We start from the raw sequence: 13,684 nt of genomic DNA, 5'->3' as shown, positions 1-13,684 counted from the left end.
CTTGTACAATCTTCACCGAGCCTCCTGTCGACTGATAGTTGGTGCTATTTTAGCAAGTAAATGCCTTTTGTTATAATTCTAAAAGCATCCCCCATGGTGCACGTGTCCCTTTGCTATGAAATGTTTAGAAAGTAAACTTAACTTTTATATTGTTAGGAATATTTCAAGATGAACACTTACTGGACTGAAGCAGTTTAGGTTTACTTTGTTATCAAACACCATTTCTTAGAAAATCATTTTAAAATATGATACATCAGGCTTTTGAAAAATATATTTGTAATCTCTCAATCACTGTTATATTATGTTGTGTTGCATATTATAGGAAGTAAAAAAAATCTTCCGATTAACCACTTTAGCCTTTGGCAAGAACGAGCTAATAAGCCCACCTTCACCCTCCTCTACCCTTCATGAGCAGATGGCTGGTTAAGCAGCATCTTCTTACTGCACATAAACCAGAAGTATGTTTGCTGGCATACATGACCATGGCCCGTACCATGATGGTAGTTGAACAAACGAATCCTAAAGGGTTACAGGCTTAGTTTGGAGTTGACAAAACTAAAACCAATCTAGTAATGCTTTGTTGGTACCATGATGCTGATCATCAGCTTTCTGTCAGCTCAGCCTTTGATCCTGCATTTAGGTGTGACATCAGTAGTGAACAGCCAATCACATGCTGGGGATCAGTGAAACTGAGATTCACTTCTCGCGAGAGAAGCAGTGTAATTTCTCTCTTCTGCAAAAATATTACGAGATTGTAAAACATTAAGAATTTGCACACAAGAGAAGACAGAATCCGTCTATGAAAGAGGACAACTAAAAGAAAACAATCTTGCTATATCAGTGCCATTAAAAGTTAGTTTATATAGTTGATATAGAAAAATTTGAACATTAAAGCTCATATGTAGTAATTTTTATAGCTTTATCTACTGTCCTAAAGCTTTTTTAAATATTACCTTTAAAGGCTATATTTATATTAATTTAACCGAAGTGCTTAATAATAATTGACCAACTAAAACTGTACATGTGTAATGGATTATGAGTATAATAATTGCATCATGTCTAAATCAAACAAAATGATTATAATAAATAGGCTTTGCTAAAAAAGTCAGTATTTGAAATTGATTTGCTATGTAGTGATCTTTAATTTGGAGAAGAAACTCAGGAAGTGACTTATTTCATCAGAGGCTGATTGATCCAATATTAGTTCGAGATCTCTAATCCTCCCTAAAACCCAGGGTTGGTGCAGAATAACTGAAACCTTCCTGGCTAGCCACCTATAACGGCTTCATGTATAGGCCCCAGGTGATTGTGATGTGAATTGTGAATGTGATTGATTAGCAGAGCACTAGTAAAGAACTCAGGAATCATGTGATGTAAATGAAAATGGCTGATAGTTTTGCCATCAAATCAAGACATCTACAATTATATAGTCATAGGTACATTTTGTCAAAGACTTACTTTATAGAACATACTTTAATTGTCACAATGTATGCGTGTGAGATGAACACAATTCAGCTGTAACGTTGGTATTGTTGTGACTACAGGCATCAGTTGTGCTTCCCCACCATTTTTCAATCCTCTCCAGAGGTTGTACAGTTAGATGTCCAATGGACCGGGTGTTAGTAGATCTGGGTACTTTTTACTGACAGTTTCACCTACTAATTTCACAAACTGTTGTTTTTTTTGCCTACTGTACTGAAGGAATAGTGGGCATTTATAAACCCCAGCTATTGGTTCTGGCAGACAGAGAACCTTTAAAGTTCTATCAAAAACAATTAAGCTGAGCTGATGATTAAGAGAGCTGAAAATAAATAAATACTCCCCTACCATTAAAAAGTTAATAAATACACAAAAGTGTCATTTAAATGAATTCATATGAATCAAGCAATTTTAATCATTTAATTTTTCTAAAGGTAGAAAATCATATTATATGATGAAAAGATTTAACTTTGGTTTTCATTCACATATAAAATTTATATGCGAATAAAAGATCAACACAATTTAAGAACCAATGCGGTTTGTCTTCACTTCAGCAGACTTGGATTAAATCAAGTGGATTCAAATGGATTAGTTACTATGTTTGTTTTTTTAGCATGAAAAGTTTGGTTGCATGGACATTAATGCAAGTTCGTTTAATGGATGGACAAAAACGATAAGAGAATATTAAAAAATATCTTGATTTGTGCTCCAAAATTCTCCCAGAACCCAGAGTTTGGAACGATAATAGTAAATGAACATTTTCATTTGTGGTTAAACTATGGGATAGTTCACCCAAAAATAAATGTAATAAAGTAAAAGGTAATAAAGGCCTTCTGAAGCGAATTGATGCATTTGTGTAAGAAAAATATCTATATTTAAAACTTTACAAACTGTAATCTGTAACTTCCTCTAACTGTTGTATACGCATTCACGAGAGACTGCAGTTCCAGCGTATGCTGCAGGCATAGCGTAGTAGAACGAAGCACAGAGGATGGAGCAAAACAAAACTAGGTTTGCATGAGAACTAGCATATTCTTAGTGGAGGGTCCTATGCCATATGGTGGAACGCCAGTCTCTTGCATCTGGGCCACCAACTTACCACCGTTTTGTTAAAGCATTTCTGCCTGCTTTGCACAAACTGGTCATGCTTTATTAAAATACCATTTTACTTGACACACTATGCAAAAGTTGGTTATTGGATGAATGTCTCAGAAACTTAAAGGGATAGTTCAGTTTTGAAATTAAATTTTGATGTTTTAGCTTACCTCATGGGCAGTCGAGATGTAGGAGTATTTGTTTCCCCAGTAGTTTCAATTTTGATCATTTTAGGTCAAACCGTTCTTGTCTGTGCCTCACATAATGCAGGTCTATGGTCACCCCCTCAAAGAGCATACACAGAGAAGTCCAAATTAAACAATCCCCCATCGTAAGTACACACTGATGGACTAAGACACGAAACGATCGGTTTGTGTGAGAAAATGAACAGTATTTTTTATCGTTTTTACCTCTTGTACACCACAGAAAACACGCACGTGCGACTTCGGATCAGTCAGGCGTAGTGGTGTACAAGAGGTAAAAACGATATAAATACTGTTTTCTCACACAAACCGCTCGTTTCGTGTCTTAGTCCATCAGTGTGTACTTACGATGGGGGATTGTTTCATTTGGACTTCTCTGTGTATGCTCTTTGAGGTGGTGACCATAGACCTGCATTATGTGAGGCACAAACAAGAACGGTTTGACCTAAAATGATCAAAATTGAAACTACTAGGGAAACAAATACTCCTACATCTCGAATGCCCATGATGTAAGTTAAAACATATCAATTTAATTTCAAAGTGAACTAATATTAATTTCTAGTTGCACAATGAAATCGAGTGCTTTCAATAATAAATCAAAACTGTGAGTGACTTAAAGTGAGTTCTTAAACGTCAAGTAATTAGTGAACTGGACATTTTTTAATATATTCATATAAAATTAGGCCCAAGTACAGTAAACTAGTTTGTATAATGGTGTAAGAGAATGTCATACTTTAAATTAGTTCAAAAGGAACTTGCTTTTATTCCCCCCAAAAAATTACTCCATATACGTCTACTTCACAACAGAGAAAATAATGGTGTTAAGTTCAGGGACAGCATTTGTGTTTTGTGCGATTTAACACTACTGCGGCAAAACCTGGTGCAATTACACACTAAACAGTTACATCTGTCATATTTGAGTGTGTGATAAAGCAAAACATATGTGTGCATGACATATTTCCAATGCGGCATGGAAAGCTGCTCTAAAAGAGAGTTCTAAATGCAAACCTCACAGCACAGAGACAAACATTTGGTGGCCGTCCAAACTTTACATCAGTTCAAAACCAAAAACATTTCACCCTTCCACGATACTGGGGCCATTATCACTTGGCTCATGGCTTTAATGGTTTTGTGTGCAGAAGGATTCTCTCCTTGATACAAAACACAGTCCTAAAGAATGTTTTAACAATCAGAGCATGTTTATTTGAAACCAAAACAGATTCCACCCAACATCCATTTTTCCTTTGATCGCCTTTTCTAAGCACATGTATTTCCAAAGTTTGATGAAGGAAAAATCACAGACATTTAATATTGGGATAATACATTGTAGTTTAATTTTTTTTTGTTGTTGTAAAGTTTCCTTTCAAAGCAACTAAAACTCAGTACTGTTCTCACTGTATTTGATGTACGTATATTCTGCTTTAGAGACAAGAAGCATTGGACACCACAGAAGCATTCATTTCAAACTTTGCAGCTGCAGTGTTGAAAAGAAAAGACGAAACAAGCCAGTGCTGTTTTCAAGTATTCTGCAATCAATCCAAAGGAGACAGCCAGAATCCTTACACTCTTCCATAGGAAGGTCAAACCTCTTTTCCCCCTGCATTTACAATTAGGCTACATAATATTTTGGCAAGCAAGTGTCTTGAGAGAAAAAAACACACCTAGTTTAAAACAATGGGGTTGCATTAAAAACTAAAAACAGGGAATAAAATAAAATATTAAAATCCCACCTACCATTTAGATCCTCTAGTGTGAGCCGCCTAGAATGCACATACATTTGAAGCTTAAGAGGTAAGAATCATTCATTAAGGTGTCTGCTATATTCTAGCGAACTGAGTGGGTCCTGTGAGAGCTTTCAAAACGATTACAGAGATGACTATACAAAATGATCTTTACCTACTGAGTGATGATTATGTTTCCTCAGTGTCAGTTTTCTCTAGCTCAGGTTCAGTCTCAGCGTTCACCTTTGGCCCAGTCTGTTTAGTGTCTGCATCCACAGATGAAGAAACACACATTTCTGGGGTCTTCTCTTCTTTCAAGGGCTCATTTTGGAAGCAGGTGGGTGTGGAGGTAAGGGATGGAGAGGGGCTACGAGAGGGCTCTGTAGCAGTCTGGGACGCCGGTTCCAAAATGTTTAATTGAGGTTTTGAATCGGTCTCCTTTCCATTGATAAATGAAGCTTCTTCCTGCTCTGGACTAGTTACTGACTCTTTAGGGGGGCTGAGTGACTTCTGCTGGGACTGCAGCTCTGGTTTCTCCTCTGGTTGCAGTTCAGCATCTGGTTTTGTTTGCTGTATTTCTGGTTGAGGCTGGTGTTGGGGCACTGGTGGCGGCGGTGACTTTATTTGTGCCTGTTCTTGTGCTTGAGGCTGAGGCTGAGCGAGCAGGGGGGTTGGCAGAGGGAGAAGCGGCTGAGACTTGGGTTGAGGAAGCAGCGGTTGAGGCTGAGATTGTGAAGAAAGGGGAGTCCAGCGTTCCCGCTCTTTGTCCTTCTCGTTCTCCCTCTCCCGCTCTCGTTCTCTCTCACGATTACGCTCTCTGGCTCGTTCGCGGTCCCGGTTCCTGTCCCTCTCCCTTTCGCGGTCTCTGTCTCGCTCCCGGCTATGACGATTTCCGTTCATTTCACCCCTGAAGTCCATGTCCCTGTCGTCTCGGTCGTTCTGCCTTTCCCAAGGTCTGCGACGATCATCGTAGTCCTGGTGCATGTTGGCGTTAAAAGAAGGCCCCGTTCCACGATTCCAAGCAGGCCCTGATGAACTTCCGCCACGGCCTTCAAAACGACTCTGAAAGTTAGGGTTGGAACGCTCCTCTTGGAAACCTTTTGGCGGTCCTGCAGACATCCCCCTCATGTCTCGCTCATCAAAGTCCCCCCTGGGTGGACCCCAGCGACTTTCTGTTCTGAAACCTCCTGGCATATTTTCTCTCCTACCCTCTCGACCCTCAACTGTTCTTGGAGGTCGTTCTAGTAAAGGTGGTCTGGCAGGCACAGGCTCAGAACGCATCTCCAAAGGAGGGGTCTTCAACAACCCCGTGCTCTGCTTTTCTGGTGGTGGAAAGCGATAGTCCTGATCTCCCTCTTGTTGGCCACCTATATCTGACCTTGGCGGCGTCTCAATATTAGCCTTGGCAAGACTGTCAGCCCCAGCAGACGGGGGGTTAGGCGCCCTTGCAAAAGCGCCCTCACCGCGGTTGAATTGCTCCATTTGAGAAAATGGAACCCGAACACGGGCTTGGGCTTGAAGTGAAGCATCCAGGATGTTGTTGGTCTGATGTGCAAGCCCCGGCTGCATGAGCAAGGGGAAGCGGCCCCCAGGTCCCTGAAGCAGGTTGGGTCGCAGTTCCAGGGGAAGCAGCCCAGCCATCCTCTGACCAGAGAGCGGATGTGTTAGAGATGCAGAGGGGTGCATACCCAGCAGACCCATTCCACTGCGCACTGCATTATGCATTCCTGACAAAGAAATAAGAAATGTTTTAGCCGGAATACAAGCATAAAAACAAAAGTAACAAAAGTCTTCAAAAGTAACACCCCAACCAAAAACATAATAGTTGTCCATGCAACTTGTGGTTATATTCCATGACCTAAGTTTCACAACAGATTAGACTAAAGATAGTTACTAAAGATAGTATTCAGATAGACTAAAGTGGTTATTCACTGAGCACATGTACATTCTTAAACAGATAATGTTTAAGCCAACAACAGGTGTGATCATGTAAATGTTAAACTCTTTTATCAGGGCAAGGTCATATTTGGCTTAAACTTTAAGTAACCTGACACCGATAGTTTTCCCTACCCTAGCATGTAAAAACCTTTACCCGTGTACTGTCTGTTTTTTGAAGTGCACGTACTATCTGACAGGAAAGCATCATTACTGCAGATTTAAGCACCTCATTTGGCAGTTATCTGGCTTTTTAAACAAATTCATAACTCACTAAATTAGTATTTGAACACCCTGCTATTGATTGCTCCAACAGTGGACCTTTTTTCACCAAGCTGCTTGCCAATTTCCCCGTAACCCTTTCCAGCCTTGTGGAGGTGTACAATTTTGTCTCCAGTGTCTATGGATAGTTCTTTGGTCTTGGCCATGTTAGTAGTTGGATTGTATGGGGTGGACAGGTGTCTTTATGCAGCTAACGACCTCAAACAGGTGCATCTAATTTAGGATAATAAATGGAGTGGAGGTGGACATTTTAAGGGCAGACTAACAGGTCTTTGCAGGTCAGAATTCTAGCTGATAGACAGGTGTTCAAATACTTATTTGCAGCTGTATCATACAAATAAATAGTTTAAAAAATCATATTGTGATTTCTTCTAGATTACATGCACCTACGATGACAATTTCAGACCCCTCCATGATTTCCAAGTGGGAGAACTTGCAAAACAGCAGGGTGTTCAAATACTTATTTTCCTCACTGTATATGTGGTGACTTTCAATCTTTTCAGGATTTTTCTTAAGTCTAGTAAATGTGTTTTTCCTAAAAGGCTGAATCATTCCGCAATGAGTATGTGCCATATCATACCGTCCACGAAAATATCCAAGTCAATATTTCCAGGAAATCAGAATCAAAAAGATTCAGACAGACCATGCAATAAATTACTTTAGTTTACTGTTAAACTAAAATGTTATGTTTAATGTTATAGTTTTACTTAAGATTTTCAGTGAAAACACTAATAACTTACCTAATAAATACCAAGGTTACTTCACTTTCATTTGACTCGTGCTGTGTGTGACTATAAAGCTGCTTATGACAATAGATTTACACTTTGAATTAAATATTCTCTCATCAATGACAGTATCTCATTGGAAAAGGATGGACAATGCCCTTCAATTTGTTTGCAATAATAAATGCTGCTGCCTACCCAGATGCAATAACCAATACAACTTTGTTCCATATATTGTTTTCTATATCGTCATAAATATCGTTATTACAAATATTCCTGAAATATCGTGATATAATTTTGAGGCTATCGCCCACCCCTACTCCACAATTTCTAAAATATAATTTTGACTCAAAAACAGCATGAGGAAACCGCACACAAATCCTATGAACCGTCATTATATTGCTGCAAGATTCAACTAGATTCCCCTTTTGTGTTCTCTAGAATAAAATGAAAGCATATGACTTGTATTCACATTTTGTAAAATGTGCGTATAAACCCATTTACCTTGTAGTGTCATCTCAGAAGCTGTCTCCATAGTTTCTGCAGACTGAGGAATTTTGTCTGTGTTGCCCTGCTGATGCTGTGCTCCCACAGGGTTAAAGACTCCTGCCCCAGGCATTGCTGATGGAATAAAACTCCCAGGAATAGCACTGGTGGGAGGAATCATTGCTCCAAACGGAGAGTCCTTGCTGTTCTCTTGAGTGGTTTGCAACGAAGGCTGCATTAGAGCTATAAAGGTGAGAGACGAGTAAAAGGGCCATTTAGGAGCTTGAAAATTCACGTCAGCGTTTTCACAAGAGACATTACATTACACAAAATAAGGATGATTGTTTAACATACATGTCTGGGCCGAAGCAAGACTGGTTCCAACTGCTGACGGTCCTATTCCTGGTGTGGTCATAAAACCTGTGAAAGAGAAATGTATAGATATATTAACACTTCACACAATATTTCTGCTACAGTTTTAATTTCTTTGTAATTTCAGTTTCAGTATTATTGATCTGACTGTACTGACATTGCTGTATGAGAAGTGATCTGAGCTATAAATGAATAATTGATTATCTTTATAAAGGAATCAACCCTGAACAACAGCCCAAATGCATAATTTTCTCTGTATTGTATAAAATGCTATATACATAAAGATGACTTTAATAAAAAATACAACTATTAATAGTTAATGTTACCAAGTCCAAGTCCATTAAATCATTAAAAAATACAACTTTGGATTTAAATAATCTATTAGTAAATGTTGGAATTAACATTAACTTAGGTTCATAAACGCTTTGGGAGTATTTGTCATTGATAGTTCATGATATTTAGTTGCAGTTAACTAATGAAAAATGTAACAAAAATCTATTATACAGTTAAAAGCCTAATTTCTAAATGATTAGGTTTGAACCATGTACCTGGGGGAGGCTGTGAGGCATTAAACCCTGCCCTCAAAAAGGGTGGAGGAGGACCAAAGCCTGGCGGGGGCACGGTCATGGTGACAGGGAAGGAAGGAGGCACAAGGCCAACAGCAGAGACAGTCTGTGCCACTGGAATCTAAAACAAAGAGTCATTCATGGATAAGTAAATGGTAATTCATCATTAATTCAGCTGTCATCAGACACCATTGAGCAAAATAAATATAAGCATGTAATGGAAGTATGTCTTCTAAAATTTTATTTGAGGTTTGAACCAACAACATTCAGTTAGTTACCAGCTTAGATCTTTAATAACTAAACCACAGCATGCCTAAAATCTAGCAATTTAACCATATGCAAGAGTAAGAAACCTATTTGTGTGTTGGCCTGAATTAGTGCCAACATCATACCTGCATGGGCATCATAGTGACAGGCTGTGTAAAGGGCTCACTAGGTGTGCTGCTGGTTGTACTGGTTTCAACTGTAACAGCCTGACTCTGAGTCTCTTTGGCTGTCTCTGTATTCCTCTGTGATTCCCATTCTGCAACAGAAAAAAAACAAGGGTAAGTGCTGAGTAGAAGAGCAAATAGAAAAGTTACATAAAATAAAAATTTCCGCTTCTAAACAAGGACATTCTTCTCACCATTATTAACGGTCTCCTGGTCAATCATGCCTCCCTCTGCAAAGTCATCTAAGTCATCCAGTTTGACCTTCTCCCATGGAATATAAGTGACCCCAAGGTCCACATCCCAGAACTGCTTGTACTCCTGTTTCACCCCTTTGTTGAGGGCCCAAGCAATCTAGAAGTAATGTAACATATTTAAGACATATTCCCAAAAGAAATGATAGAACATTACAAATATTATAAATCTATAAAACATTCTTCACACATACTTTGATAACCTTTGAACCAATTTTGTAGGAGCCTGTGCTCAGTTTCTGAAGGGCACGGTATGAATCTTGACGATGGACCATACAGATATAAGCACAGCCTCTGGGAGGAATCATCTGGAAAAATAATAATAAATAGCATTACATTTAGCCAAATCTACATAAAACCTAAATAAGATGTCCTAAAATACACTCTTCAAAATACGAGTTTTAAAAAAGGTTAAAAAAGTTTTTAAACTAATGTTACAGTAATTTTTGGTTCCTCAAAGAACTTTTCAATTAACAACATTTTCTGTCAAAGTTGCAGAAACTCAACTCACATTGATAGATTCAATCTGGCCGAACTCTTCGAAAAGGTTAGTAAGATCTTGTTGGGTGGCCTTCTTGTCCACTTGGCCAACCCATAAAGTAGTGCTGCAAACTGAAAGAGGAATTGGGAAATTAAAGTGTTACAAATGTGATTTTAATGGAAGATGATATTTGCAAGAAATATGTAAAACTGTTTATGTTAAAGTGAAGGAATGGTGCTCTAGCAGGTGCATGGCTATCCAAAATTCGTGGATTTATAAATAAAACATTTTCAGAGGCATAACAATCACTGGCCTAAAAGTGCAAGTAACGGTTCTATCAACTGACCTGACAGAACAACTGACTAAATTCATATATATAGGGCTGGGACAGTATGGATTTTTTTTACCATGGTTGAAAAGCAAGAAATTCCTGCGGTTCAGCGGTAAACCGCTTTTAAACCCGTTAAATAAAAAAAAAAGAAAAAAAAAAAGATGTGCAACAGCCCGCTTGCACGTCTTGTTTCGAGTACCACACACATTAATCTTTTTCTATAGTTTGCTCTGTAAATTTAAATTGAGAGTATAACTAATGCATATATGCTATTTTAAATACTGTACTGTATTCCAGATATATATAGCCTACATTTTACAATAATAAACGCGCAAACATCCATTTGCATGCGTGTTTATTTTCCGTCAGTGAAACAACACATACAGCCTGTAAAACATTTAAATGGTTATAAGTAAATAATGGTAATCTTAAGAATATAAGAAAATTAAATATTTGTTTAAAAATATTTGTTTTATAGCCTATTGCCCCGCAAAGATGCATCGTGCCGGTCTGCGCTTTGAGATGAATGTGGGACACATCTTCGTCTTCATGTTTTGTCCTGATGTTGTAAAACGTCTGAAGAGTGAATTTTATCTCCCACAGGGTCAAGACATTTAGGCTATGTTTGATTATTCACTGCTAGAGAAAACGAAAGTAAAACCGCTGCGTGTGAACTGCGCTATTCAAATAAACTTGATGCACCTCAAGTCTAATAACAAGCACAAAATGTGTTAAATTATATTTTGTCCTACAGTGTTTTTCTACTTTACCACAATAAAAGATGTGAACGGGTGTAATAGACAAAAACGAAAGCAAATGAAAGGAAGAAACTATAATAATTCCCTGCAAAAATGAGTGCGCCGCAAGTGAAGATTTATGAAAAGAAACGACATGTCCCATGGGATAAAATGGACTAATGTTAGGCCTATTGTTAAAATTCACAGAAATCGAAATATCGGATGACCAGATTGCAAAACAGAATTAAAAAGCCGGCAAATCTTAAATTGGGCTCAGCCTCCCTCTCTCATTCGGCATGAATCCATAGCATGTTTTCATGGCTGCGATGTAACATCTGCAAATTTATAAAATACAGAGTAGACTATAGTAAATTATATATTTTAATACAAATAAAAAAATTATGATAAAGTGAACATGTTGGTTTTTCTAGTAAAAAATATGAAGGCTGGAATGTAAACCTTTTTTTTTTTTTTTCTCGGTGATGGCAGTGACGATCGTGACGATGGCAGTAACCGTCCCAGTCCTAATATATATATATATGGTGGACCTTTAACATAATTGTGTGTTATGGACGAGATGAATGAAAGATGAAATGAAAATTTGCTCACCCTCAAGTTGTGTATGAATTTCTTTCTTTTTCTGAACACAAAAGATGATATTTTGAAGAATATGGGTAAGCAAACAGTTGATGGTCACCTATTCACTTACATAGCATGGAGAGAGAAAAAATACTATGGAAGTCAACTGTTTAGTTACTGAAATTCTTCAAAATATATTTTGTGTTCAGCAAAAGAAAGTCATACATGTTTGGATCAACTTTAGGGTGACCAAATGATGACAGAATTTAAATTTTGGGTTGAACTATCCATTTAAGTCCTTTCTTTGAGAAACAAGTTAACACTGATTACAATAACATGGTTAGCTTTTACAGAAGCTTATTTGCATGAAAACTTGACCCACTAAACTAAAACATGACCCTTATAAATTCAGAAAGCATAAGGTGGACCTCTGTAATCTTACCACTGAGAACCCTTGAGCGGATAGGAGGAAGCCCTTTTTTCTGCCGCTCCTTTTCTCTTTCCCGCGCTCTTCGCTCACTGGAATAAGAACGGGAGGACTTCCTCTTTCTTTCCCTTGACCGTGACCGAGATCGCTTCCTGTGTTTGCGCTTTCGAGACCCTGAACGAGATCTTGACCTCCTCCTCTTAGGTGACCTGGGAATAAAGGGGTTTTCACAAGATAGCTCTTCACCTGTGGCTGAAAAATGGAAATGAGGCCAGAGCTATTTAGCAACAATGCTACACCAACCTGGACCGAGATCTTGAACGTGTCCTTGAACGGGTGCTGCTGGTTTTCTTCTCCTCTGCCTCAAAGAGCTCCTCATCTAGAGTATCCTGTCCCTCATCAATATCCATGTCCTGCAAAATACACAAAAGAAAATGCCATTTCAATTATCTGCTTGTCACCCCTCTTCCATTATTAAATAAACAGTGAGTGTGAAAAAACATCTGACAGAAGAGGCTATTTCTGCAAAGTCAGCTAGTGAGACCCCACCTTTAAACTACTGCCAATACATGACTAACATAGACTTTTCCTCCCAACTACGATTTGATATCTGATCTTGCCTGTTGTTGGTTATCAATGGAGTCATCCATTTTTGCTTCTTGTTCTGAGAGCTGTGGCTGGGCACTGCTTTGGCCAGGAGGGGCAGAACTTTCAGAACCAAAGATGGCATCCTGGCCCTCCATGGTCATGGACTGTCAAAAGTAAAGTGCATTCATAAACATCAAGGTACAAGAATGAGTTGGAGTTCTAACACATTATGCAAAGAAAGAATCATGATATTAAAGTACCTTCTGTTGATGCTGCTGATGCTCCATTAGCTGTTTCTGAAACTGCTCAAGGTTTTGCTGCTGAAGATGCTCAGCCAGCTGATGAAATATTGAGCTATTGATGGAATCTGACACCACAGGTCTGAGAGAAATGGTAAGAACATGACTTAAAAAATAAACAAAACAGGGAACAGATTTGTCTTAAAAATAGCATAAAAAGAACATACAACTGAGATGACGTAGCATCTTTCTTAGACTCCTCGTTGTGTTCCGACTCATTCCCGAAATCGAACTGACCCAACAGCTTCTACAAAACCACAGAATGGTCAATAAAAGAGATAGTTCAACTTCACAATGGATAGTTATGCAAGGATTAAACTTGGGATGCTCATATTGACCAATTTTGACCGACTACCACTATTAGTTAAATGGTTTAAAGGGTTTTTATTTATGGATAAAATGTTTACTCACAGGGAGCGTCGACACATGCAACGAACCACATGTGCCGACACAGACATGTTTCGCAAAATGAAGTAATGGGAAAGAAGCATACTGTGTGGGACCATTTCGACAGAAAGGTTGATGAAGTTACAATATGCAAAATAAGTTTGGCAGTATTACAATACAGCAGTAGTACAAGCTCCTGACTGGTGGAGGAAAGCAAATGAAAGTCATTATTTTGCGAGGCTGACCGCTCTAGTCTCTGTATTCCCCGGCCATCAGTGCCATCTGAAGCCTTGTTTAATGCTTTTCGTAGTG

The 13,684-nt window shown here is 38.5% G+C and overlaps 2 protein-coding genes across 3 annotated transcripts in view; both read right to left on the bottom strand.

The window, feature by feature from the left end:
- tiam2a (TIAM Rac1 associated GEF 2a) overlaps positions 1-4,749 on the bottom strand; it is a 117,046-nt gene extending 112,297 nt beyond the window's left edge. For both annotated transcript variants that reach the window (XM_067455990.1, XM_067455995.1), the window contains exon 1: positions 4,674-4,749. The gene's annotated coding sequence lies outside the window, so the exon portion shown is untranslated. The remainder of the gene's footprint in view (positions 1-4,673) is intronic.
- The window catches only part of scaf8 (SR-related CTD-associated factor 8), a 54,214-nt gene continuing 44,484 nt past the window's right edge, over positions 3,955-13,684 (bottom strand). The window contains exons 8-20 of the mRNA XM_067455996.1: positions 13,153-13,232; positions 12,947-13,067; positions 12,719-12,850; positions 12,402-12,511; positions 12,114-12,307; positions 10,055-10,155; positions 9,738-9,851; positions 9,487-9,643; positions 9,254-9,384; positions 8,844-8,982; positions 8,278-8,343; positions 7,942-8,166; positions 3,955-6,225 (exon numbers count right to left, since the gene is read on the bottom strand). Coding sequence (XP_067312097.1) covers positions 4,688-6,225; positions 7,942-8,166; positions 8,278-8,343; positions 8,844-8,982; positions 9,254-9,384; positions 9,487-9,643; positions 9,738-9,851; positions 10,055-10,155; positions 12,114-12,307; positions 12,402-12,511; positions 12,719-12,850; positions 12,947-13,067; positions 13,153-13,232 — 3,108 coding nt within the window. The 3' untranslated portion in view covers positions 3,955-4,687. The remainder of the gene's footprint in view (positions 6,226-7,941; positions 8,167-8,277; positions 8,344-8,843; positions 8,983-9,253; positions 9,385-9,486; positions 9,644-9,737; positions 9,852-10,054; positions 10,156-12,113; positions 12,308-12,401; positions 12,512-12,718; positions 12,851-12,946; positions 13,068-13,152; positions 13,233-13,684) is intronic.

Source organism: Pseudorasbora parva, chromosome 10 (assembly GCF_024679245.1).
Source record: "Pseudorasbora parva isolate DD20220531a chromosome 10, ASM2467924v1, whole genome shotgun sequence".
In the NCBI taxonomy this organism is placed as follows: domain Eukaryota; kingdom Metazoa; phylum Chordata; class Actinopteri; order Cypriniformes; family Gobionidae; genus Pseudorasbora; species Pseudorasbora parva.
The sequence above is the reverse complement of the archived record's forward strand: the minus strand, read 5'-3'. Positions and strand labels throughout refer to the sequence as shown.